This window comes from Oxyura jamaicensis, chromosome 8 (genome assembly GCF_011077185.1).
Source record: "Oxyura jamaicensis isolate SHBP4307 breed ruddy duck chromosome 8, BPBGC_Ojam_1.0, whole genome shotgun sequence".
Taxonomy (NCBI): domain Eukaryota; kingdom Metazoa; phylum Chordata; class Aves; order Anseriformes; family Anatidae; genus Oxyura; species Oxyura jamaicensis.
Window position 1 is genome coordinate 25,839,367 of NC_048900.1, and position 23,379 is coordinate 25,862,745.

At 37.7% G+C, this 23,379-nt stretch overlaps 1 protein-coding gene across 5 annotated transcripts in view; it reads right to left on the minus strand.

Annotated features, from left to right (window-relative positions):
• TUT4 (terminal uridylyl transferase 4) overlaps positions 1 to 23,379 on the minus strand; it is a 44,015-nt gene extending 20,636 nt beyond the window's left edge. The window contains exons 1-9 of one of the 5 annotated variants that reach the window (XM_035332886.1): positions 23,230 to 23,379; positions 14,264 to 14,936; positions 12,337 to 12,500; positions 8,755 to 8,871; positions 6,310 to 6,487; positions 3,009 to 3,097; positions 2,802 to 2,853; positions 1,959 to 2,028; positions 714 to 840 (exon numbers count right to left, since the gene is read on the minus strand). In XM_035332886.1, coding sequence (XP_035188777.1) covers positions 714 to 840; positions 1,959 to 2,028; positions 2,802 to 2,853; positions 3,009 to 3,097; positions 6,310 to 6,487; positions 8,755 to 8,871; positions 12,337 to 12,500; positions 14,264 to 14,825 — 1,359 coding nt within the window. In that variant the 5' untranslated portion in view covers positions 14,826 to 14,936; positions 23,230 to 23,379. Of the gene's footprint in view, positions 1 to 713; positions 841 to 1,958; positions 2,029 to 2,801; positions 2,854 to 3,008; positions 3,098 to 6,309; positions 6,488 to 8,754; positions 8,872 to 12,336; positions 12,501 to 14,263; positions 14,940 to 22,467; positions 22,731 to 23,229 lie in introns of those variants that run through there. The other 4 variants (XM_035332884.1, XM_035332887.1, XM_035332882.1 and 1 more) reach the window with 4 other exon arrangements.

Sequence of the window (23,379 nt, forward strand, 5' to 3'; positions counted from 1 at the left end):
GTGCAGTAGGTATCTCGTGTATGGAGATACTATGCATCTGGTTGTAATTTGATATTGATCTTTTTCCCATGGGAACTCACGAGACATGTAATATATGTATCAGATGTCAAATAGTTTTTCTTTGTAGTTTCTATTGCTGTTTCTTTAAATATTATAAAGCAGATATTTTTGTAAACACACCCTGCTAAATCATACAACAACTACAGCATTAAAAAAAGTAGTTTTTCTGATAAAGCCAAGACATTTTAAATATGGCCTGACAGCAATTTCAGTATTCAATTTCATGGCAGTTAAACGCTGACTGGGAACACTAACTTGATTCCTCTGATCTCCACTGACATCTATAAGAAGTACAGCTGGATATGGCAACAGCCTCTTTTTGAGCAAATGTACCTTTCTTCAATGCTATGTCAACAGCAGGGTGTTTGCAAGACCCGTTTGTTCTGCTGAGCTGGTTTTTAAGGAAAATTAACCATTTTTAAGAAACCAGAACACCAGCTTGCCAACAGAATAGTGGGAGCTCCAGAAACATATATAATTTCACAACAAAATCTTCAGTCTCATTCTGACCTGTTGAGGTAAGAGAGGTGAACTAGTGGTATAATGTTCTTTTCTACAAATACATTTGGCTGTATATTATACATTACACTGTACACAGTACTTAAAGAGAGGAAATAAACATATTTAAATATCCTCGATGTTTATAAACTTACTCTAGCCCAGTAGCGGAAAGCCAAAACCAAGGGGATGAGGACAGGCTCCAGTTTACCAAGTGCAGCCAGAAGATCAGTTGTAAGGCAAGCCACATCATTTCTAGCACTTACTTTACATGTCAAACCACTGTAATTACAAATGCAAGACAGAAAAACAAACAAAAAACAGTCATCTCCTCGAGTACCCAAAAAATTTCCTGGGGAGGGGGAGGTGGTAGAATCTTTTCCACCATACTAAAAACATTCATTAAGGTGTCTCCCTATGAAAGATCCTGATCTTTTAAACAAAAGCTAAAGAATATAGTGTAATTTTCTTTACTATTAACTCAGTTGAATCTGGAACTTACAGAAGTTAATTACATGTAAAAATAAGAAATGTCATTACAGTAAAGCTAAAAAGACAGAAGAATTTGCTCTAAGTTCTGCCATCACTTAATTGTGCAATCTTACACAACTCAAACTCCACATACATCTTCCATGCACTAAATAAACATATAAAACCAGGTCAGCTTCATGTAAGAGTTGGTAAGTCCACAGAATAGCTTGTCTAAACCCTTTTTGTTTTGCTTCTCGAAATAATTATTTCGATTCTCTTAATACTTACAAGGCATTTGTATCATCTACAAACACAGAAAAAGATACGCCCATCCTTGTTGCATTTAATTCCCTAGAGTTTCAATCATATGCTTCTAGTCAGTCAAAACAACGTGAACATCATTCAACAACTACATTTCATTTTGTAGGTTGCTACTGCTTAGGAATTTACGAGACTGACATGTGACATGTCTTTACTGGCAATGTGAATCTTATAAAATCTCTTCAAACAGTTGGATTAATCTAATGGCAGGAACTTTAAATATTAAATATTATTTTTGACTTTAAAATGTAAAATTTAAATATTAAATTTAAAATATTAATTTTATTCAAATAAACTTTAATCTTAATATTTAAATATTGATTCAAATATTTAAAATAAACTGAGACCCATTCAGTTGCATTTCCCTTAACTACAAGTAGAAATTGTATTTTCAGACTCCTACAACCAATGAGATCTATGTATCTTGTCTAGTCCAGGCACATGAACATAGCTAAGTTTTCTTTCTAGATTTTATTTTTGTTATGAGCAATTCCCTTTTGACGTGAAAGTTACTTAACGCTTCTCGTCAAGAGTGCACACAAGCAGCTGATAGGAACAAGCATAGTAGAAGGTGAAATCTCATTAAAATCCTTTCCAATGACACGTACCTTTTAATATCTTTGCAAAAGACAACAGGAACTTTGGCATGAAAATCTGACTCCACATCTGAATAGACAGCTAAGCAAGGAGAAAAAAACATTAGAGATAGAAGTTGTCATAGTTTTCCCAATTGTGTCTTTAAAATGTAACATTACATTTATACCAAACATTTACAGAAAAACTCAAATTAAGTGTTGCATTTCTAACCACTAAGCATTATGTTCTGGTTACTTTTACTCCTTTCAAGTATCATACAGTCAGTAGGACAAAAAGAAGAAAAATCCCTGCCAGGAATCTGAGCTGGCATCTCCTTTAGAACCTGTTCTATCCTTTCAAGATTTAAAAAACACAAAGTAGAATCTCTTGATAAACCACCAGGACAGTTTCAGAAATGCTTGTGGATCTGATCTATTATAAATTGTCTAAAGGATCAAAAATGCAATGTTACTTGTGTCACCTGGCTCAAGACAAGCGGCTAGATAACTTCCTGACAGAACAAAGTTCCAGAAGTCCTGTAATAGTTCCCACTGATGTTTATATACAAGTGGAAAGTGGCTGCCGAGTTTACTGCTTGGAATTTCTCCTATAAAGTGAAAATGTTTGAGATACCAAGTCAAAAACTATTACTTCTAATTCTGACAGTCCAAAATGGCTGGACTACCTGGATGGCCATCCTCCTGCTGCACTTACACAAGCACTGATGGTCATAAAAATCACATTCATAAAAACAATTCAGATAATTTGGTTGAAAATACTTTTTTCAATAAAGTTTACTAAAAAATTAAGCATTAAACAAGTGAATAGCAATTGGAATTTTAATTAAATAGGAATAAGATGAATCTAAGACTCACCACTGTTCTTCAAGATTTCAAGCACCTGTATCAGAACGTCTGGTTGACTCATCTAAAATGACCAAATTAGAACAGTTCATATTATGCAGACTAACCTAGTTTTACACTTGATTTCAAACTATTTAGGTTGCACAATTAGTGACAATGTTTTATATACCATACAGTAACAACATTAAAAGTTTAAGTTAAAACAAGATATTTGCTCACCTTAGGGGGGAATTTTATATCAATGTTAACATCGCTGGTTTTAAAAGCGAATCGAGTTAAACAGGAGCCATACATCCTCAGTGAACAGTCTGGAAGACAGAGAAAATTATTTATAATTATTAGGTACAAAAAAAAAAAAAAAATAATGTCGATACTCTAACTCCCAAGTGGTACTCCCAGATTAATAAATATTGAACCACTTTCTCATTCCTGTGATGTCTAGTCATTTCTATAGCACAGCATCACAGGAAAACTAATAATTCAAATAGTAAAATTACCAGAAGTCTAACATTTTTCAAATTATTTTGAAATAATTTTGCAATGCAGCTTGTAGATTTAGTCTTTAATGAAACTATAAACTTACAGTAAGTGTCACCATCTCAGTACAAGACTTTAATTACTTTTTTTTGTTAATAATGTGATTTTACAGGAGCAGTTAGCCAGTTATAAAGTTCTTCGTTGCCTCATACACTTCTGTCAAATATTTTTATACAAACTACAAACTCTGCCAATGACATTACCAAGTTCCTATCCACAATTCACTATGAAACAAGCATATAAAACATAACTTCGATATAATTCAAGCCAGAGTACTCATTTAATAGTATTTTTGTAGTTAATACAGTTCCTTACCTGCAATGATATACAACAGACCTAGTCTAAACTAATTAGAAAGCAGCCATTCAGTAATGATACAAAAAATGTCATTCAACTCCATAAACAATAATTTATCCCACTTCATGAAGCAATTTACATAGATAAAAACTTTCCTGTAATGTATATATATTAAGGCTCTGACGTATTTATGCCATCTGAAAATTAAGACTATTCTCAACCCCTTCCAAATCATTCAGGGCAGTGAGGAGGGATCTCAGAACCCTTCACAGGGATTCTCACCACACAATGGCTGAAGTAAAAAGGGACGTCCGGAGGCCCCCTAGTTCAGCCTCCTGCTCACACACTGTCACCCTGAGCAGGATGCCCAGGACTGTGTCTAGTTGGGTTTGAAGTATCTCCAAGAAAGGAAATTTTACAACCTCTCTAAGCAACTTGCTCTAATCTTCAACCAGCCTCACAGCAAAGAGACTTTTTCTTGCATTTTTTCATATTGCTCTTATTTGCGTTCTGATCGAATACTTTGAGAGAGAACCACCATAAAATAATTCATAAAAGAAAATAAACCTTACAAATATACAGCTTCAAAGAAACATTTGTCTATTTTCCACTGTGTGGAAACCAGTTCTCTCAGAATGAATCTGTGTATAGTAAATATATAAATAAACAATACCTTGTAACTGCTTCCTATAGATTTTCATAGCAGTAGAAATTTTTGCATAGCTCTATCATGACTTCAACCATGAGAAAATCATGTCAGAACATCACCATACATTATTTTTTTTTTCCTAATTTACAACTTTTGAAAACACATTCATTAAAACACTGTAGGCTTTGAAAGGGGAAATAAGTTGCCACTCACTGCTACAGACACACCAGTCCACATCAGCTCATCACTCCAAACAATTCAGCCAACTGAATGACACCAGTACAGTCATCTTCACGATTATTTACAAAAAATACCGATCATTTCCTTTGCTTTCTCTTATATTAAAATACTATCAGAGGAAAACCCAATAGTGTGTCAGAAGAGAAGTCTGTACTAGAGTCACATATGGCAATACCACAAAGCAAACACATTTAGCCAAGTTCTACCCTACAAACCCTACTTCTATTGAGCTTTCTTATGTTTAAAACTATATTAAATGCAGCTCCTAAAACTAAGTCTGATCATCCTACAGCAAAGAAAGAAAGAAAAAGAAAATATCCTTCTCACTACAGTATTTTTACAAAGCAAAGTGGAAAAAGTAAGGTATTTCTAAAATCAATCCAGTTTTAATACAGATTAAATAAAAAGTTGGAAAACTTTTCCCTGTCAGTCAATGCCATTATTACTTTGTTCCACTGAGATTCACTGAAAAGCAAACCATTGATCATATAATGTCAACATTATGGCAGCTCCAAAAATCAGCTCTCAAGTTTCCAGTATCAATTGCACTACAGAAGATGATAGGAAATCAACGCAAAGAAGCAAGTGTCACAGTTTATTTTGTCTATATGAACATTTAGGTTACTTTATTTTCCAACAGTACTATTAATTAGATTTGAATTAACATGTTCTACTAAAGTAACACATTGCATATCTGAAGGAGAAAAAACTTAACTTATCCAGACAATTTTAAAGAACTTTATTGACCCACTGAAAACATAAATGTGGCTAAACGCTTTACTTACCCAGACTGTTTTTTAATTATTATTTTTTTTAATCAACATAAAGCATTTGATCAAGAAAGGGCAGATGAGGTATGATATTTACATATAGTTAAGTAAATGTAGTATTTTGACCTTTTTAAGAGAACTCTAGAATTCAAGGGACTTTTGGAAGCACCAGTTGACCTCTCAGTGCACCTCCTTCCATTTACTGCCCACTAGTTATAAATATACAGAAGAAGAAATACTTGTTAAACAATAACCTTTGTTGACCTGAATGACTTGTTTTAATTAACAGTTACTGATTAGTACCTGTAGATATTTCAGATCACAATTAAATACTGAAAATATCCTGTTTGCTTACCAAAACCACTGAGGTCTATTTTTTATTTATTTTGCAACATGCAAAAAGTTTTGCAATATGCAAAATGCAATTTATTTTATTTTTTTTTTTTAAAGCGTAGATTTGGGCTGGGGGGGGAAGGGGGGGGAGAAAGAGTCTGAAAGATACCACAAATAACTTACTTAGGGACTGGTAGAAAAAAAGATACACATCTTCTCATTTTTTCCCTCCTAACCCCCTGCATCATTCATGCTAGCATAATTAAGTGCACTTGAAAAAAAAGTCACATTAGAAGCCACAGACAAGTATACCTAACGGCTAAGTTAGATATAGGTGGAAAGATTTGTAGCACTACAGCCTGAGGGAGATCCTCCATGGCTAAGGCTTTAAACATGACCTGGAAGGAAGTATTTGATGCTCTGGAAATTTCCAGTCTTCATCAAAAATCATGATGTTAAAGAGGATCAATAGCTTCAATAAACACACACCAGAAAGAAGCAAAGATAAGAGCAATCATATTTTCTTCCTCTTGTAGATTTGTTAGCTTTTTTTTAAAATCAAGTGCCAGTCAGTACTAAAACGCCTATATATATTATCATATGATATAAAGATACTTTAACCTCAAATGTATTAATTCACCATTAATAAAAAGAACAATTTTCACCTAGAGAAAACGGAGGATACTATGGATACCTGGTAAGGGCTGTTGAATAATTTTCTCCATCTCGTTTACAATTTCTTGACGAATTCTGAAGTCATCATCTGATATGCCTTGTTCATTTGCTGCCTCAATGAGTGTAAAACTCAGAGCAGCCAACTGTGCAGAAGAAGGGGGTGGGAGGGCACGCAGCTCATTTTCTTCTTGTTTTTCCTGAATAATTGTTGGATGATAAAAGTAAAAACTGATATTTTAAGAGAAAAGGTTATGTTGTAGTATTGCACGATATGTATCAATGTATTTATCTCATAGTACTGCATGATATGTAAGCAATGTATTGTTTGTGTTTGTGTTCTATTTACATGGGGTCCTGACCAAACATTTTCAAAGGTAGGAACTCTGCCCAGCCTAACTGGCACATGCAGTAGTGCAGCTCAAAAATGACAGTAGATGCTCAGTGTTTAAAAGAGAACATGTCTCACAGCTGGCAACTGGGGGAGAAATCTGGTGCGCTACATTCCTGAACCACATTTTCTGACAGTTCTGAAACAGAAATCATCCAAGGAAATGAAAAGCTCTAACTGTTCCTACATAATAAAAGTAACTGAGTTGAAAAAGATTTTCTAGAATTACACAGATTTTAAGAGTGGATTGTATCTGAAGGAAAGGTAACAGTGGCAGAAAAGATATTCCTAGCTCCAAGAAACTTTTAAGAAGTTGAATCTCCTTCCACTGGTGCCTAAACAGCCAGTGCTAGGAAGTGCTGGTTTTACTGCATCAAATTAAAATTAATTTTAATCCAACAGCAATTAATATGTCAGATGCATCAAGTCATTTACGGACAACTGAAACAATTTTTTTCCACAAATGCATCAACTAAACAAAATCTGACTGACAACAGAAATAATAACCAGAAAACATTTATGCGCCAGGACAACACATCAGTCCCGTATGAAAATAATATTTGATTAGTACTAGGTTTCATCTACCAACTCTTATTTTCTCACTTGAACAAATTCAGCATAAGAAAGAATATGCACATTTTTAAAAGCGAGTGGTTGAGTTTTTTGTTCTTATGTTTTTGTTTTTAATGTCTTTGCTTTATGTTTTTTCTTGATTGAGGAACAACAGCTGCTACAAAGCTTATCTGACAGGCCTACATCTTATAATTTAAGCTGTAATTAGGTATATTTTATGTTGTTACCTTTACACAGTTACACACCACTTACCACTGCAATGTGGTGTACAACATACAACTATTTGAAGACAAGTGTTAAAAACTGAAACCACTCCCTGTTCTCTAGCATTTCCATTCAGTGGTAAAGAAACCTCATTTCTCAATTTTTGTTTCCATGCCCAGATGCAAAGCATGGTAGGGAAGTGTTTCCATATCAAATGTGGGGAAGGTCTGTTGCCATTATTATTCAGTTGTTGGTTGTTTATTTTTTCCTTGGTGCAAGTTACAGCCAGCAAGAAAACCAGAATCCCTTTCAACTAATAACTGAACATAAAAACAGAGGTGTTCCTTTATGAGACTCTTTGGATTTACAGTATGCAGTTTTCCAGGTGATGACTTGCACATTTAAGAGAATTAGAGCATTAATTACAAACAAGTTTGGTAAGAAACGCATGGAAACAAGAATAATAGACATAACTTTGGGAAATGGGTGTAGGAAGATTATTTAAGCCCTCTGAAACACAAAACTACATATTTGTGAATTTGTAGCTCTATCAGCATTTACAAAAAAAGGTTGGCATGAAAATCAATGTGTCATTTTGTGCACGTGACATTTCTTAAAACAACACAAGCAGTAATAATAGAGTATCTAATAAGGAAACCAATTGTCTTTTTTTGTTGAAAACCTTAGAATCATACAGATATTTTTCATATCAATCCCATATGTAACCCCAAAGAGATGATAAGTGACATCTCAGGAAATGAATCCCTCTCTGCTTTAGCTCTTTCTTTCGTCTAGGCATATTATCCCCTCTGCTTACCCATCCTAGAAAGGATATAGATAAAACCTAACAAGTCAGACAAAACAGAAAAAAAAAAATAATAGGAACACACACACACACAAAACCACAAAAAAATCCCAACCCCAACTCCAGCCCCTGGAGGTCTTGCTAGCAGTGGTATTACTTTTGAAAGAAACTGAAGAACTAAATACGTTTCTCACCTAAGTTACCTTGCCTTCTGTTACTAAGTGTGATGAACTGCCCACTACTCAGAGACACTAATTCAGAAGCAATGACCAAAAATGTTCTTTCCTCTCTGTCTGGACAGATATCAAGCCCTTCCTCTCAAACAGAAAAGGAGCAACAGAAATTTGTGGATCTCTGCTCAGCATACACAAACTTTCACCTAAATGAAGATGACCAAAGAAAACACACCATAAAACAAAAAAAAATCTTTTTTTTTTTTTTTTTTTTTTTAAAAAAAAGAAAGAGTCATTCATAATTTTTATTTGTTAACTTACCATTATATTTTTCTTATGACGTTTTTCTTTAATATGCTTGTGAGCTCCCTGGATATTTTCAATGTGAACTAAGCAGAGCTTGCATAGATACTGACAGTTGGTGTATTCTGGGGAGCGCTGGGGAAAAATGGCCATAGATTAAAAGAAAATGTTTCTGCCAGTCGTGTCTGAAAAACTTACTGTTTGAATAACAAATTCTATTTAACAATTATGTAACAATTGTAATGTCAAGGTGCTTTGCAAACATTAACTAATCTTCAGAAAACACGGTGGAAATGGATTTTTACCCATATGACACGTGGGGAGCGTGAAGAAAGGAAATGAGATGAATTGGACATTACACTTCTCAGTAGATTTTAGTGATGCAAGATTAAGACTGAAGAGTTCATGCCTCTTAAGGCAGAACTAAAGGCCAGTAAGCCATTCCCTTGTCAGCTCAAGCTTTTAATAACTATGGATTTATTAAATCTCACCATCTATCTGCCTTTCTCTGACGAGAAAATGGGAAGTATTCATCACATTATCTACTATACATGTTATGACAGATGGTGTTGTTTGGCTAGCATATTCAGAGCGCACTGTGCAAGTACTGCTTTTTTTTTTTTTTCTCCTATTTAAAAGGGCTCAGCTGGCCAACAAGGAGGAAGATAGCTAGTTTCTGACTTATTGGTGACTATACTCTGGATAAGGTGGGATCCTCTGACATAGGATAAGATTATTCCATTTTGAGTAATAATTTGTTATGCTCAGCATTTTGGATGGACAGGCTGGGAGAGACAGAGTATCCAAATGGGGAGCTGAGAGACCTGAGAGTCTGCAAGAAGCAGCTGACCAGACAAGCCTAAGGATACAATGGGAAAAAAAAATAGCATCATATTCCTAGGGTCCAAGAGGGCACAATGTAAAGTTTTTCAACCAAGAAAACACCAAGAACTGCAAGATCAAAAGGCATCTGCAAAGATGGAGTGTAGTTCTCAAAATTCTACTTTAATCTGCATTATCCTGCAGTTGTTTTCTTACTCTAATAAAACACAGCTATAGGAAACCTTTTGATATGTGCACATCAAAGACCAAGAGGGACATTTCTTCCTCATGTCGTTCTTGAGCAGGCCCCAAAGAAAAGCCTTCGTTTTCCTGCAGACTTGTTAGGGCTTTTCTACTAATTGTTATCAGTTACAATGAGGAAAGAGGAAAAAACACCTACTTAGAATTTTCATCCTAATTCTATAATATCCATGTTTACTAATTCTGAAAAGTATACCGAAAACAACAGCTGTTTAAACAGTGACATAACAATGAATGAACAGAGAACACTTATTTCTTATACTGAAGATCTAAACAACTGCTGAATTTGGGCAAGTTTTTCCATATACTGAATCTATTTTCCTTTCGTTTTTTTCCCCAAAGCAAAAGATAAAGGTCTGAGTCTCCAACTACAGATCAATTTACAGTAACACTGTCATGACACTTATTACTAAGCCTCTTCATCCTTATTTTTTATGAGATTGTTACCTAATAAAGTCAAATTAAACACCTATTTGGAACACAACCTACAGTTACATTTGGCTAGCTCAAGTATTCAATAGCTGATGACTGAAGCAGATCAAAAATAATACTTTAACACTCTTCTAAAACTATCAGCAAAAACAGTATTAAAAAATGATTGGATATTTCTTTCCTACACTGATCTGTAGTATTATGCCAACAGATATTATTGCCAGAAAGGTTGAATCACGTAATGCTTTTTATTTTGCCTCTGTCATAAAGCCTATTTTCATCATCTAGCTATGCATAAGACTTATGAAAGAATGAGAAACAAACAATAGAAAACCCACATACTAATATTTGAGTAAATCAGATGCCTTAGAAGAAGCCAGGTCTGGTGAAGTTTGTGCTTGGCCATTCACACTGCCAATCCACCTCATAGCCAGCTAGATTTTAAAGGGAAGGTTCCAGATCACTAGAAAAGAAAAACTCGAGACTATCTTTAAAATGCTACAGAGGATGAGCCAATGAATTAGAGGCCAGTCAGTATTAGTGTCTGGAAAAATACTGTAATAAATACGTTTTATTAATAAGCATATAGGAAAAAAGTGGGTCATAGATGCTATAAACAAACTGTACTAAACCAATTTCAGGGTTGCCTTTCTAAAAGAAAATCATAGAGCTTGAAGAAACAGCAGATGTTGCATCTTGAATTTTACAGCATTTTGGTCACTTGACAGTATCACTCTAAAAAGGAGACTGTAAATACTATCTAAATAAAGAACAATAAGAGAATGAAGCTGCTAAGAAAACAGTCCTCAGAGCACACACCCTTAGGCTGGTTTACCACCAGCCTAAACACGTGTGCCAAATAGTTTTCAACAGGGGTCCTTCTGGGGTGAGAATCTTTCATATTTTTGTTAAAGATTTATGAAATGCAATACAGTATATGTTGACTACACATGAGAAAGATACCATTGGGAGAGCCTACAGACTTGGTTAGATGATAATAATTCAGTGATCACAACAAATGAGAGAAATGGAATAAGTAACTTGCAATTAAATTGTATCAAAGCAAAATATTGTTCCTCCTTAGATATTGTCAACTGCAAGAAATACAGGGCAGAGGACACCTGGTTGGACATTTCTTAAGAAAAGGATGTGGGGAACAGGTCCAACTACAAGCCAGACCAGATGATTTTGGACCAGATGATCTCGGAGGTCTTTTCCAACCTTAACAATTCTAAGCCAAAAATCCTATTGCTACTAAAAAACAAAAAAACAGATATCCTAAACATGATGCTCTATTTCAGATAGATGAAACCAGCTTTCTTCTTTATATGTAAGACTTCAGCTGAACGACCATGTCTATTTTTGGATACTACAGTAACATGGGCCAGGTGGTAAAAGCCCAGAAAAAAGCAACAGGAATGAAACACAACTAAAAAAAAACCTACGACCAAAGAACAACTAGGGAGTCTCAAGAAGACAAGAAATGGTAATGATCTTCAAGTGTGTAGAAAGTTGCTGAAGAAAGTAAGATCTTAGGACAGCATATGAGGGATTAAAATGTTCCAAGAGACACTCAGGTTAGACATCAAGAAAAAACTTCTGAGTTACCTATAATTACATCAACATTTGTTTCACTGGAGATTACTAAAACAGCTTAGAAAAACATTAAGGTTTTGTCTTCAACAGAGGTCATTTGTACTGGGAAAAGGCTAATACACTGAAGGTGTAATGAAGTGCTTTTCAATCCTATAACCTGAGTTTCCAGGTAACTGGACTTCCTAGAAAATCTGAGATAAATATAAAACTGAAAACCTTTAGGTCTGCAGATTTTTTTTTTTTTTTTAAATACTGTTCTATAAACACTCCATGTGCCAAAAAAAGGAACAGTAGATTTTCAATCTGTATATTCTGTCACAACAAATGACTAGTCAACTACTACGGTTAGTATCACTAAAGTGATTCACCATGAAGAAGAGAAACAAAGGCAACAGGCTACAGTGGAAATACCACCCAACCTGAAACATGGTGATGACAGTGAAAGAAGACATCCATTTTCTTTTTTAGCTGATAAATAACTCAACCTACTTTTTCAAGTCGGGAGATATAATCTCTTTCCAGACGCTCTTCAGCTTGTTTCAATCCCAGTTGCTGTTCAGCTGTCAGATTAGATTCATCAATAACAGCAGCGTTTTCTAAATAATCAGCTTCCAAGGTATGTTCTTTAGCTGGTTCAGAATTCTTTATTTTACCTAGAGAAAGAAACAGTCATTTTCTTCAGAAGAAAGTAGAGGTTAGAGTACAGAAGCCAAAGCAGTTAAGAGCATCTCATTAAGAAGCCAGACACAAACTGGAGCTATATTCTAGTTTTTTTTTTTGTTTTTTTTTTTTTTTTTTTTTTTTTTTTTTTTTGTCCAAAATCTGACCACCTGACCAAAATCACCTTAGACATTAGAATCTTTCCAGTATGTTAACAAATATTTTGGAGAGACTTCAAAGGCTGTTGTATTACTAAGCACACTAACAAAAAGAGAAGAAAAAAACAAGGTAGATTGGTTCTGTATTGCAGATCTAACTTCATAGTCTCTACCAAGTTCTTCAAGGCAAAAAACATCTTTTGTTCTTCACAACAGAGAACACAAGATCCCGATGCTATACTTCACAGAAATAAAAATACTAGGCATATTTTTTCTTTTTTCACCCAATACATTTTGCTATGGAAACAGTCAGAAAATAGCTTTAAAGACACTCATCCAAATCACTTTTCAACACCAGTTACCAGATATTTCAACCACTCAGGTCAGAAGGCTGTTGGAGTTGCACCTGAACAGACCGTGACACCTTGCCACCAAGGGCTAGCAACCACGGAGTTCTGGAACGCTGCTGCTCACAAACACACCAGTCAATTCCAGAAGTCCAGTTCCTCCAGATGCCTATGAGTTGTTCATAGCTCATTAAGCTCTACAAACATCTTCACCTTAAATTCTTCCAGTAGTTTTTGCATCACCGAAGGTGAGAGGGTTTCCTCCCCACCCCTTTTTTTTTTTTAATATCCAAGATCTTTACACCCTCCACCTCCCCGACTAACTAGGAAAAAAAAAGTGAGCAAGTTTTCAAGTCCTAGTTTGTCAGTGACAGATGGTCCCTACAGCACATGATGGCAGTCTACAAAGAGCTGGCTGATCAGAGGACGCTGCCATTTCAACTTGTTTTTCCTGTTAAGTTTTTTTTTTTATAAGCATAGCTAAAAAAATATGCACTTTAATATTTTCCCTTGTATTGCCCCACAAGCCACTCCTGTAGCTGTCGCAGTAGTGGGTAGTATTTCAAGTAGAAGCTCTGCACTCTGACACTGCAGTTGTAAAGCAGTATTTTATTAGAAAATACTGTGTTCTGAAGAAGCGTGACTAAGTCTGTGATGAGGAGCTAACTTGAAATGAGACAAATCCTGATCCAGATATTTCATTTTGAAATTGAAAAAGACAAAAAAATTGAACACTCATAAGGGTAACCACTGATGGATGGGAAGCATTCCACAGCTCCCTAAATTAAACAGCCATCTGCCAAATCATCTTTTAAGCATTTTTAGTAAGAAAAAGAATCTAACAACCTCAGAAAAAAGGTAAATATTTTCCTTGTACCCATAAAAAAAAACGTTTTCTTGCAGATTTTTTCTCCTGTTCTTTCTGAAAAGCAGGAATACCTGGCATTTCCATAAATGGCAGTGATATTATGAAGGGTTCTCCCCCCGCCCAAGACATTATATTCCAAAATTGCCTGAAACCCACGCACTCTAAGTCTCTTGCAAAGACATTTAGGTCTTAGGCAGAAGAAAAAGGGACAGCATAATCTCTTATGCTCTATGTAATATGCTTATATTAATATGTTCTCTGTAAATGCAGTCAGCAACTTACTCTATGTGTAAAAAAAAATAGAAACATTTCAAAGCCCATTTCAGATTGTTAACAATTTTACCAGAACAAAAACAAGTAAAGCAGTGCTGAATAATACTCACTGAAGTCATCATGCTTCTGTTCCAGTTTTCTTTGATCTGAAGCAGTCTTACCAGGATCACCAGTTTGCTCAACACCGGTCTCCAATGTATGAACTCCCAGTGGATTTTCCAATGCCAGTTTCCCTTTTTGAGTAGCTGTTAAGGTTCCCATACTGACCCCATTCCCTGAAACATGGGAGCCTGGAAAGTTTTCTCCCACTTGTTGAGCTTTTGCTTGTTTCAGGTTTTCCATTGCTGATGACGTATTAGAATTTTTTTTTGCTTTTCCATGACTTCGATCCTGAACGTTTGATACCGTATCTTTAGTTCCAGGATTACAACTATTAACTTTGCATGATTTATTTTCTCCTTGTTTTTCCTGAAAAACATCATTTTGTTTATTTTTTTTGCTGTTGTTCCCACTTGGAGAACTTCTCCCAATATCCTTCACAGATTTGTCATTTCTATTATGTTTATAATTTTGATTATTTGTAACTTTGACTGCTTTGCCTTCCTCACAGACAAGACGGACAGACTTCCTTGGGTCATGATTTCCATTCTTTGAGCTCTTGGCCTCTTCCATTATAGTGAAGACCTGCTTCTCCAGTCTCTTGAGACCACTTGAAGTGCAATTCTTCAGTAATTTAAAGTTGATTTTAAATCCACTGTGCAGGCAAGGATCGTGGCTGATTGTCTGCTGAAGAAATGATACACATTTGTAAACGGAAGGGAAAATACCAAAGCTCTACATAGCAAACATTAAAATAAGCCTCTCTCAAGAAAAGTGAAACTCCTAATGGTTATAGAGGAAGCATGTTCCCCCCTACAGGCATAAGTGAATTTTCATAACACATTCCATATTAAAATAAAACTCATGAAAATTTTATAAATTTTACTTCTGTTTAAAAGGGGGGCAATATGAAGAAAAAAAAATGGCAGAATGTGGTAAAAAAACACTCTGATTCAACTGCCAACAGCTTGCTTTTTTCTTTTCTTCCTATTTTTGGCTTTGGGAAAAAAAATAAAAAACAAGATATCTGCAACTACACTGAAAATTTGAAGAAATAACACATCTAAAAAATACCAGACAATAAAACACACTGCTCAAGAAAGCTAATTCAGTTTCCAGCATACAGGCTCCATTTCATTAACTGAAAAAATATTTAGTGATATAACTCAAACTATTAGGAATAAATCTGACATCTGACCTACCACCTACATCCACAGATACTGAAGCACAACATTTAACACATACAATTCTCACACGTTAATTGCCATCAATTAAGTAAGATTTTCATTAGTCAAAAAAACAGAAGCAGTAGGTATTTTGTTTAGCTGCACATTACCTTGACTTATCTAACCTTCTGTTCTTGAAGGGGTATATCATCTGAGTTTTATTTTGGAGACAACTCAAAGATTGGTGTTGCAATGGAAAGCTAAGCATGAATAATGGAACCTGTTTTTAAGGAACTACACTCACTTATATAAAAAATGAAGAAAAATAATCTGTAGCAAGAGCCTGTGTTTTTTTCTTTTTAAACAACCTTCAGATAGAAAAAAAAATGAGAATGATGTATTAGATATAAAATAAAATCAATTTGGTACAGCTATAGCCAGATTTGGAATTCTGGAATAGAGCTTCTCTCCTTCCTGTCCACCTACATACTTAGTAGTTAGAAGCGTGATCCATAGCAATTTCTGGGTTTTAGAGAAACTATCCAAATAAGTAGCTTATCGTTTAGTGAAGGAATAACCAAAAAATTCAATGGATTAAAACAATTAGGAGTAACACAATGTACTTTTGTACTTAAAAAAGGAAAAAAAAACAAATGGATCAGATTAAAATGTCTGTTAAAAATCTCTTTTTTTCTGAATATAATCAGTATAAAGGACAGTAATTTTTTTCAGGCTATATAATGTAGCTACTATCTCTCACTCTGAAGAGACACAAGCCAGGAAATACGTCAGGATGCAAACCACACACTAAAAATGGATAGCTTAAGCCTCTGTTGATATCACCAAAATATGCTTTATGTTTCAGAAAAATTAAAAACAAAACCAAAAGAAAAACTAAGAATTGTTATGAAGTTAATGACAGCATCAGAGCATTTAATAAGAAATCTTAAAAAAGGAAAAAAAATCCATACTAGTACATCCATTCCAGCAGCTAGGCATTTTAGGTCACAAAGTCATCAGTGTTCTCTACCGAACACTGATTACACCCAGCTCACACTTGTAGATGAAAAAACAAATACCAAAAATCCAGAAGATTAAGCAGTATTTGCCTTTGTATTGCAGCTGCCCTTTCCCACAGCAATTTTTATTAGCCCAGCACCAGAAACGATGGCCCACCCATACCAGAGTCACTCAGGGAGAAGGGCCCAGGTGGGCTCAACGCACTCGTGTGCCTGGTCACCTGTTGGAAGCGCTGCTCCATCCCCTACAGATGTCACAGCTACATGCAGCACTCTGCTATCTGCCAACAATCTGCTGCTCTCCTGCAAAGGTGTTTTTTTTTTTTTTTTTTTTTTTTTTGAATGGAAACAAAAGAAAATGCAGGGGAAAACTTTTTAAATTCTAAACTCCTCCTCATGCTTTAGTTGCTCATTTTCAGGGTGAGGAACACGGCGAAGGAAGGCAGAGAGCAGTTCCACTTTCGTTTCTGACACCCACACCACCATTCGACCCTGGACTAGAGCACACCCAGGCCACGCTTTTGCATTCGCTGTAGGTTGGCCCCAGCCCTGATGGAGCAAGAAGCCTTTTTTCCAGCCCCAGCTCCTTACTCCCAATCCTCAGGCACTCCCTCGAGCACTTCTGCAGCTCAGCCCAGCTGGACATCTCGCTGGCACCAGGGAGGAGCAGCAGCAGCAGCAGCAGCAGGGGGGAACAGCAAAGCAGCACAAGTGCCCTGGAACAACAACTCTTGGCAGGAAGGCCAGCTTGAAGTTACCATAAAAATGTGGCATTGGAGCAAAAGGAGAGCTTCGTTTAGCTCTGCTTCTTCTAACTGTCAAATTGTTAAGTTCAGATCGTAAAAGAAGGCTTAAAAAAATCCACAAAAAATCTACTCTGAACTCAAACAATTTGATCTCATCCATTCAATAAGAATATAGTTACACATTCAAAGAGAATATATAAGCTCTAATCAAATGCACAAACGTGACATACTTTCTATTAGCAGTTTCCTTAGATTTTTCCTGCCACATTTAAAACTATCACTCTAAGAAATTGAATACTATAATGCAGTTACACATTAAGAGAGTGAGTATAATCAAATGCAAGTAGTTAAGGTTAAAAAAAACAGAGCTATTCTTTATAACAAAGAAATAAAAATAAAGATCGCTTATGCAATTTAGTCAAGATTGTAACAAAAAAAATAAGAGTTCCACATACAATTCAGAATCTTAAATACATGTGCAATAGAATTGTATTTAGGGTTATTTTATTATTAATACTGAAATGATTTAGCAAATTAAAAATAACCTGAGCTGCTTTAACACACTCAATATCAACCTCATTACCCAGCTCACAAAGAACTACAGTATGTACCAATTAACAAAACTTCAACACTAAAAAGAAAATAGAGACCACTACTAAAAGCAAGACAGCCTAAAAAAAGAGTCTTCCTCCTCTGCCAGGTACCAGGCACTGGGGAGGGAAGAGAAGGAAACGGGAGGAGAGAAAGGAGTGCCTCCAAAAGGAATAATAAGGTTGGAAACACAATGCTGGAGCAGAGTGAATCACTGCTGAGGTGGCATCTTTGTAGAAACCTGGATGGCATGTCTTATTCACAAGCTCAGGCCCATACCAATTGCCAGACCTGGAATGAAAACAGAATTTTCTCCCAGGCAGGTTGGCAACAAAAGCAGAGTTTTTCATCTGCAACGTGGGGAAGGATTCAGTTGTTGAAATCATTTCAGCGTATTCCTCAATGTCCTGGTGTTACAGGGGATTCGGTTTCCCTTTTCTTTTTTCCTGAATGCACAGTGCCAGTTACTCCTCTGAAATCTAGCTCAGTTCTTGGCACTCTGAAGAAAAATCATCTGGCTGAAATACAGCAGCTCGAGGTCAGACAACACACCATCTGACCTCAAATTCTAGAAAGCAATTAAATCTATACACACCTACAACGATCCATTTTTAAAATGTTTAAAATCAACTTAGATTTCTCTATCGTAGAATTCATTTCAGGCTCACAAAATGAAGGAGCGAGATTGTTTCACTTTCATTTCTGCCAGATTCTTTTGTTTCCTTGTTCTCTCAGACTACCATTAGAAAATTCTGCATTTGAATTGCAAAAATTCATGGTAATGCTTCCAAAACAAAACCAACGAACAAAAAACCAACACAAAAAAACACTTTCAATAAGATACTTCGACCCACTCGCCCTGTTACTCCTTCATCCCAAGTTGTTCAACTGTATTTAATTCCTTTTAAAACAGCACATCTTGGGTCAGATTTTGCCACGGCCTTTTCAAAGGTGAAGACCGAGCGAAACTGTGAGCTCTTGCATGCTGAGTTGCGACAGGAAGCTCTTTCGCAAAGCATTTCTGTTTTAATCATTTCCTTGTTAGAAGATCTTTAAGGTCCCTTCCAACCCAGGCCATTCTTAGAAGCCGAACTGAAGATGTCTGGTTTCCTATCCACTCATTTTCGTGCTCCCCTGTCACATCACAGTCCTTTGGGCAGGTGGAGGAGATGTGCCGCAGCTCAAGGAACACCCGTGCTGTCTGGTTCTTTTGCTTCTCCCTAAGAGGAATTGCAGAGATCCCTCCTCTACTGAGACATCGTTTTTCCCGGAAAACATACAGGAACTCAGCAATCTTTGGACATTATTTTAAGCCTGTTCTAAAATTCGGTCCCAACTGACTAAAACACCCCAAAACATCTCTGAGAGTGCAGAAGAGCAACTAAAGGGAAACTGAGCAGCCTCGTAAGTTTCGATTCCTCAGGGTCAACTAGATTAAATAATAAGAGAGAAAGTACTATAAACACAACTGTTATCACCCTCTTTCTGTAAAGTATTCACTCCCTAGAGATAGAGGGACCTGTCTTTTTATCTGAGACCTGCATTAATCTGTCCCATTACGATCTTCCCTTCAGCTCAAACCTCCCTGCCTTCCAGCAGCAAGGGGGGTGATAAACCTCAGCCTCCCCAGGCAGATTTCCAATACAGCCCAGCTGAACCTCCAACCAAAATAAAATGAATTTCAACAAACAAAGGCCACAGCCAGAAACAAAAGGGAAGGCTGTCTTGTGCGCTCTGCTCGTGTTGCAGCCCAGGTAACGTCTCCTTCTCCAGACAGCCCTATCTGCTACTGCGAAGGGGAGAGGGAGAGCCTCTTTCCAGGACTGGTTATAGCCTCAGGCCCCTTTTTGCATCTGAGAACTTACACAAGCTTCAACTCAAGCTTCTCCCTTGTCCTGTGCCAATAGCTTAAAAAAATATGTTTATGTTTGCTTTATGATAAGCTACACATAACTTAGTACAAACTGTTATCAGTCCCTGGTGTTTTTCCAAACTACTTAAAACTAAAACTATCAGAGATTACTGGCCACTAAAGCGCCTCAGGCTCCACCAGCAATAAACCCATAGGTATTCTTAGTAACAAGCATGTAACTGCTATACTGCGTCTCAGACTTTCCTGTTTCTAGAAACAACAGGATTTAAGCTAGTAAGTATAATACTTTGAAAATCTATCGAGAAGGAAGCCAGTGACACGCACGTAAAATTAAACACACAAAAAACCAGGGACACAGCAAGCCAGCACTCTGGCCCTAGTGAAGATACATAATCAAGTAGGAAGCTCTGATGTTAAACATGAGTGTGGAGGATTAAAAACTTCTAAGAAGGATTCATTAGATAAACAACTTTGGATATAAAAATGTAATGAGGTTGTATCTGAATTAGGTAAGTACCATTTGTAACCGAAGTAACAGGAAAGGCCTTGCTTTATGCAAAGCTTAGCATTAATTTATCTAGGTTTAACTATCCTACAATTAAGCCCTTAAACAAGCAGATATGCAAGACAGGAAATCCATACAGAACGTGCTTGATACAGGTTAGCTCCTATTTGCATTGACAGCCGTTGTGTTTCCTACAAGCTGGTCTGACTGACTGGGAAGGCAAGAAAGACGTGTGTCACCAAACAGCAAATGCCAAGGACTACTTTCTGAAGCTACTACTGCTGACGAATCCCACTCCAAACTGAGGAAAGCCACCCTCCCTCTGTCCCAACGGCTGTGTGACTACATTACTGCGTCTTCCCTTCCCTCTGCATTTCATATAAAGATACCTAAGGCCTCAGTGAGTTTTGGGTCTGCCCCCAATTTTACTGCACTAGTCATTTAAACTTTTGAAAAACACCATGGTTTCGCAATCGGCTTAAGCTCTGAAGCCAAAAAAGGGGTACCACCTGCCTCAAATGTTGCTCTGTGTTGCAAGGTACATGCTGTAACCAGATCAGGAAACTGATCCAAGTTAGCTCTAACTTTTAAGAACAAAAACAGCGTTTGTACCAATACAGGGTAGAAGGCTGGAAAAGAAAAAAAAAAGGGGGGGGGGGTTAAAAGAGGAAAAAAAGCAGTGCAGCACTACGCAGGCATAAGGCCTTTCAGAGGCTAAAGCAGCTTCTGGAGGCCTGAACTGCTCATGAGGCTGGCTTAAATAGCAGCTACGTATTCAAACTTTATCTATCCATCTTCTTCTTAAACTTCTGTTTCTACGTGCTGTTTGTGCTCAATAAAAATACGACAGAGTGTATTTTTGGCATAGAACTTTATCTGGATCTTGTATTAACAGTGATCCTTCCACTCAAACCGTAATCCTTTAGGATATCCTTTGCACTACCTCGTACCAGCTGCAAACTAGTTCACAAACCACAGCCAAAGCAAAGGGATCCGTTACCACCAGCTTCCCTACGTCTGCTTTACTAGGATCCAGCACTTTCACTTCTGAAAGAAATATGCTGTAAACTGTTACTTTAGAAGAGTTGTCAAAAATACACTCATATAGTTGGCACATGGATTGATTCATAACCATTTGTAACACTAAACTGATTCCAGACTCCCAAGTCAAGTTTTGCTGACACCAAAAACTGAAATCTGAAAGTTACTTCTTGCTGGCAATGTTTCTTTTACACAGCAGCAGAAATAAAAATTAAGTAAGTAATCTAGCAACGTGTGATGCACTGGTTTTTTCCAAAGATTTACTAAAACATCAGAACCAAGGGTATAGTACGGGTACATATACATCTGTGTACACAGCACTGTTAAAAAGTAAAAATGAGATTCGTATGCATTGTTACTAAACTTACGCAATGTGTTTTCAGTATTTCTGTGCTAAAAGAGTTACTGATCTATCACTTATGTACAATTAAACAACTTGTGATTATTATTGTATGCTGTTTGATAATGCGCCAAAAGCATCAGAAATGTTGACTTCCCCTGGATGGCTTCCATGCTGCAAATTAATCCAATAAGCAGAACGCAGGATCTGTCCTCCCATGAAAAAAAATAAATACTCGGTACCAGTATTACGTTACCTCATCAAGATGGGGACAATAATTAAAGTTGATTTAGTAAGAACACTTCATAAAATGTAAAAACAAGCACAACTAGAAAGCAAGATATACTCTCAGCCAAGCAAAAATTTTGAACTGCCTATCAATATGAATATACATACCAAAACCGTGACAAGCAGATCCACAAGAAATTTAAGAGGAGCTCCCTAGGGATATCTTGCTTTCAGGTACGACACAGGGAAATCCTTCTCCCCGTTGTCCCTGCAGCAGTAATTCCCTTCAGAAGAAGAACCAGGCAATGCCCTGTATGGGGCAGGTGCCCCGTGACACCTGGCAGTTTCTGTTCCTACGCTAGGTGAGTAGGAGACAAAGTCCCAGCTGTTTTCTGTGCAAGAACAGAATACAGAAAGAACTTTCTGATCCCTCTCTATGTATCCTCTGGGATCATATCCCAACACATACGTTCTGGGAAACTGTAATTTCATCGTAAAATAATTTTATGAAGCGATTCTCACTAAAGTTAGGTAGAAAAAAGCTCACTACATAACTGATGGTTGAAAAGGAGACCTCTCACTCCTAATATAGCTTCTTCTGTCAGATACTGTAATTAAGTCATATTTCCACGTCTGGGTTACTTTTCTTGTCTCGGAAATAATTATGTCATAACTATCCGGGGTCAGACTATCCAAAAGCACCTACCCAGAGCCGGGAACGTAAGTAAAACAAAAACATCATGTATCCTCTATTTTCAAGCAGATGCAATGACCCTCAAAGGCAGGGCAAGGCATTCATGAAGCAAAGTGACGTAGAGGTGGCGTGAAAAACAAAAAGAATTAATGGATCCACGCGCAGATAGAACTATTGTTTCACATACCAGTCCCTCCCTAATACCTCAGCCCGAACCCGATTACATTGTTCCTCTGCGCCCTCACAGCTCATCCCCTTTGCTATTCCCAGAAACAACCTTAACAGCAAGAAGGCCTCGGGTGCTGTGACACATTCAGCCAACTGGCACATCGCAGTGTCCTGCAGGAGCTGGAGCCTCGTTCAGCTCTACCCGCACACGAGACGAGCCCACAAAAGAGCCACAGGCACCAAGGGGAGGCATCCCCAGCGGCGCTGCGGGCACCCCGCGACGCCCAGAACCCCGAACCTCTCCCCTGGGCGAGCAAGAGGGGCCATGGCCGGGCTGGACGGGGGCCCAGCGGGCAAGGATAGCCCGCAACCCCCCCTCGCAGCTTTTCAGCGGCCGGCCCCAAGGCTGCGAGGCTTCGGCGGGCGGCGGGGCCGGGGCCGGGCGGGCAGAGGCCGGGGGCTCCGCGGGCACCGTGCCCCCCGCGCCCGCCTCGCCCCGCCGCGCACGGGGGGAGAGGGGAAAGGAGAGAGGGGAGAGGGCAGTGCGCGCCCAGCCACCCACACCCCGTCGGGAGAGCCCCCTCCCGGCCCCCCGGGGCCCGGTACCTGGCTGCGGCCCTAAGGGTGCCGGGGCTGCGCCCCCGCCATGCCCAGCTCCGGCTGCTGGAGGCCCCGACGGCAGCGGCTCACTCCGGCCCGGCCGCCATGTCAGCCGCGCCGCGCGCTGCATTGTGGGGCAGGGCGGGAGGGAGAGCC